The 4,671-nt window shown below is 37.3% G+C and overlaps 1 protein-coding gene across 1 annotated transcript; it reads left to right on the top strand.

Moving 5' to 3' along the window:
- The first annotated feature begins 4,007 nt into the window (after positions 1 to 4,007).
- LOC130586673 (claw keratin-like) lies at positions 4,008 to 4,665 on the top strand. Its single transcript, XM_057387554.1, has 2 exons — positions 4,008 to 4,272; positions 4,385 to 4,665. Exons 1-2 carry the CDS (start codon positions 4,026 to 4,028, stop codon positions 4,417 to 4,419), a joined length of 282 nt encoding a protein of 93 aa, XP_057243537.1. The 5' UTR covers positions 4,008 to 4,025; the 3' UTR covers positions 4,420 to 4,665.
- Positions 4,666 to 4,671: the final 6 nt, after the last annotated feature.

Raw genomic sequence — 4,671 nt, 5'->3', positions numbered from 1 at the left:
AAATAAATATACCATAAATAATTATTTGAATATATAAATACGTAAGTATACATAAATACATGAATACATATAAAATGTGGATAAATATAAACATAAATATATACAAATATAAATAAATAAAATATAATGCTGAAATAGAAATGACAAACACACACATAAAACATAATAAATATATACTAAATACGAATAGATACAAAATATAATAAAAATATAATAAATATATAATAAATACAAATAAATACAAATAGATACAAATAAATAAATATGCATGAATACATGAATGCATCAATACATAAATACATAATGCATAGATGCATAAATGCATAAATACATAAATATACGTAAATACGTAAATATACGTAAATACAAAATACATAAATACATAAATACATAAATAATAAATATATAGCAGTGTCCCAGTGTGTCTCCCTTGATGACACCTCAGCTGAATTAACCCTGCAGAACGTCTTTAATACAACCCCGAAAATATTAATTTAAGTTATTTCCTGACACATTCCCACCTCTCTTGGACGCTTCCAGGGATGGAACTTCCACCAAGTTTTATTTTCCCAAGATTTATATTCCAAGCGAATACAAAAGCAAATTCCAATTCCAGGTGATTTTTATTCCACTGCCAGGAGCTGCCTCCCAAACCGGCAGGAAGGATCTCTTTGTTCCTAATTATTATTTATCTCCAATTTTCCCTCCTGGAATAATTCATCTGCATCCCGAGAGGGGTCCTGAGGCAAAAATTTTTATGGGAACGGGGAACAAAAGGGTTCGGGCCGATCCCGAGTCATTTAAGCAGATTTGGGATTTTATTGTGATTTTAAGGGTGTCCCCAAATATTTAAATGAGCCCTATCCTGGTATTCCAATGGGATTTAAATTAAGGACATCTTTTATCCGGTAAATAAATCAGTCTGGGGGCTCTTATCCCAAAATTTCCTGGCTGGTGGATCCTTCAGAAATCTCTTTCCGGGAGAATCCCGGTTCATCTGTTAATTATGATTTTTCTGTCCTTGATTTCCTCTTTAAAGTCGGAATAAAAACATTTTAAATCCGTGGCTGGCTCACTTAAAGATGTCGACAAATTGCCCACTCCCATTTCTCCAATGTTTTAATGGTTTTATGTTTTAAAATGCGTCTCTAATTTGTGCTAAACTAAGTTTTCATCAAGATAAAATTATTTCTTGTCTGCTTCACTCCCCCCCCCCTTAATTCTGTCCCAAAACTCCTGAAGCTGAAGATGAAATTGAGAATCTGTGGAACTGTTCTCCTTATTCATGAATTTCCAGCAGTGCAGGGGCACAATTAATGCCCTGGGAAGGCTTTTTGGGATAAAAAAATTCCATTCCACGCTGGACAGAACCGGGAAATTATATAAATAGTTTTAAAAATTCAATAAAATAAAGAAATTAAAATAATAATATTACCTATGTATTATAACACTTATTTTATTGTAATAAATATTATAGATTCTATATGTTGATATAAATAATCATGATTATTTCTTAATAAATAAATTAAATAACAAATAATATAGAATAAAATAAAGTACATAATATATATTTTATATATTATAATATATATTATTTTTATATATAAATATATGAAATAAATTTACAAAATAGAAGTAAAAATAGAAATATATATATAAATGTTTACATATATTTATATATAAATATCTATTTATATATTAATCTTCATTTATAAACACAGAAAAATATAAAGACAATATAAGATCTATTAAGAAGTATATAGAACCATAAAAATAATATTAAAATAATATAAAACAATATAAAATAGAAAATAATACAAAATAAATAATAGAAAATAATACAAAATAATATAATAGAAAATAATAGAAAATAATAGAAAATAATAGAAAATAATATATAATAATATAAAAATCATATAAAATAGTATAAAATAATATAAAATAATATAAAATAATATAAAACAAAGCTGGTCCCCACCACGAACTGCTAATTCTTCATCTGCCTGGAATCCCTCTCACAAAATTTCAGAGGGAAAACCCAACGCAAGCAAAAGCACCTGGAGCAAGCCCCGCTATCCCCAAAATCTGATTAATCGGGAGCAAATCAAGCCCTTTTTGGGCTTTTTTGAAAGAGCAAAATGAATCCTGCCCCAAGGGCCCAGCACGCTCGGGGAGGGAGCAAACACGGGGAGCAAAACAGTTTCATTAGCGGCAGGAATTATGCAGGCAGCAAAGTTTGTTTTGCAACTAATTAAGACTTCATGCAAAGAGGGTGTCACATCCTCCAGGCGCTCCTGGGACAGCTATAAAAGCGTTTGTCGCCTCCCCAAATCACTTTTCTTTTCCTCCTCTCCTTGGTGAGCCGGGTAAGTCAATTTTGAATCAATTATTTTTCCCTTTTTGAATCCATTGTTGTTATTATTTTTATTGTCGCTATCTGAATGGCAAATGACAGGGCGAGGCCGCGGAAGGGCAAAGGGGGTGCTCGGCCTGAAAGGTGTCCTTCGTTTTTTAATTAATTGAATTAAAATTAATTCAGTTTTGCACTTCAGAGGGCCGAGCTCGGCTCGTGGAAACCAGGCAGGGCACAGAAAACTCCCTCGGAATCCTAAAGGTTCCCAATAATCCCATGGAGCTCTTTTCATGTTCTAAAAGCTTGGAGTCGTTAAAGAAATGGTCATTAAAAAATTAATTTTTGTGCTGTTATCACCCTCAGCTGTCTTCAAGGAGGCTCCGTTGTCCTTTAAGTTGGACAACTTATCCTAAACATTTTCCAAATATCACAGAGAGCAGAACACAGTTTTTTTCCTTTTAAAAAAGGCCGCTTTACTGCTGGTTTGGATTAAAATAACTTTTAAGATATTTTTATATATATACACTAATATATTTATATTAATATTTATATATAAATACATATAAATATATCTATTTATAGTGTTCAATTCCGAATGGAGAAGGAACATCCAAGGGCTCCTTTTYMAGGAGYTCTGGGATGAGCTTTGGCAAATTCCTTGTGTGGAATCACTCGAAAATCCCAACCCTCCGATCAACCTTCTTTTCCCAAAACCAAAATCCAAAATCCCAAAAGCCAGACCCAGTTTTTTGGCTAAAAACAAACCACTCAGTGGCCGCCTTTTCCTCACCTTCACATCTAAGGAGATTGCACCTAAATCCATGGGAAAAAGGTTCAGAATTCCCCGAGGATTGGGGACGTTAAATTGGGATATTCAGGTGGAGACGGAAGAAATCCCCCCTTGATTTTGGGTCCACCACAGAATCCCAGGGATAAAGTGGGAGTTTGTTTTTAGGAAATCCCTTCAAGCCCCAAATCCCTTCCCCAGCAGCTCCACAAGGGTAAAATGAGGGGAACGATCCCTTCTCCATCCTTGTTTTCCTTGCCCAATCCGTGTGGGCACAATCCAGGGCAAGCACAGCCTTTAATCTGTAATTAAACGATGCCCAGAAAAAAAAAAATCTGGCCTCAATAGGAGGCTCTGGGATTTCAAAAATCCTCCTGACCCCTAATGAGACCCATAAAAATGGGTGGATCTGCAGCCTGGATCTCAATGTTCCACCTGGAACCGGGTGGGAGGAGGCAGCGAGCTTCACCCCGCGCATTTGGGATTCAAATGAGCATTAAAATCCAAGTTTCAAATAAGGGATCAAGTTGGGAGTTGTGGTTTTCAGCACCGGGAAAGACGAGATGAAAATCCCGGGATGGGAAGCAATAGGATGAGATTTTTTTGGGATCAAAATAGTGGTGGTCTAAAAAATAGAATTATGCTGACAACAAGGAATTTCAGAAGGGTTTTTTAGGAAGGATGAGAGTTCCTGGTTGGGAAACTGAACTGGGCAAACATTCAACACCCACTCAACCTCTTTACCATCCCCAATTTACCAAAAATCCCATCACCACATCAGCAAAACAGAGATTTTAAAAAGCGCAATTTCCCGCCGGACTCAGGCCGGATTTCCCCMGTTTTTCCCTTTTTTCCTCACTSTTTTCCAGGTYTGYCTTCACCCYCATGTCTCCCTTCCACGAGTGCTGCCTGCCCTCGGGGTTGGCGTGCCCCGAAACCTTCACCGTGACCCGAAACTGCACCTGCGTSGTCCGCTGTCCCGACACCGTGGTCGACATCGTGGAACCCAACCGTCCACCCTACACCATGATTTACCCCGGACCCATCCTCACCACCTTCCCCCAGCAAACCCTGGTGGCGTCCACTGCGCTGCTGGACATCCCCAATTTCTTGGGTTCTCACGGGTTTTGGGGTAGGTGCGGTTTTGGGGCTGGTTTTAATTCAAGGTTTTCCTTTTGGGATGCGGGGAATTTTAATTTTTTTCCTCCTCACTCACCGCGGCTGTTTTGTTGTGGAAATTGCAGGCCAACCTAAACCTTGCCTGGAAATCTGTGGATAGAACTGAAAAAGGCACGGCCGAGCAGTCAGACAGAGCCCGACTAAGTTTACGGATAATGGATTGTAGAAGTGCCGAGCTCCCAGGGTTCCAATGGAGTCCCTAAAATCCGTGGCTTCCCGGCACCTGAGGACTAGCAATTCCCAAACTCCAAGAAAACCGAAATTTCCCTATTGACCTCATTCCAAATTAGGATGAACTAATTTCCTGAGAAACGAGATTTTCGAAAATATTGACCTCAAATTTCTCTCTTTT

This window comes from Malurus melanocephalus, unplaced genomic scaffold, assembly GCF_030028575.1.
Source record: "Malurus melanocephalus ecotype Western Australia unplaced genomic scaffold, MMel_1.1 scaffold_1250, whole genome shotgun sequence".
Classification (NCBI taxonomy): Eukaryota; Metazoa; Chordata; class Aves; order Passeriformes; family Maluridae; genus Malurus; species Malurus melanocephalus.
This window is presented reverse-complemented; position numbering and strand designations above follow the sequence as displayed.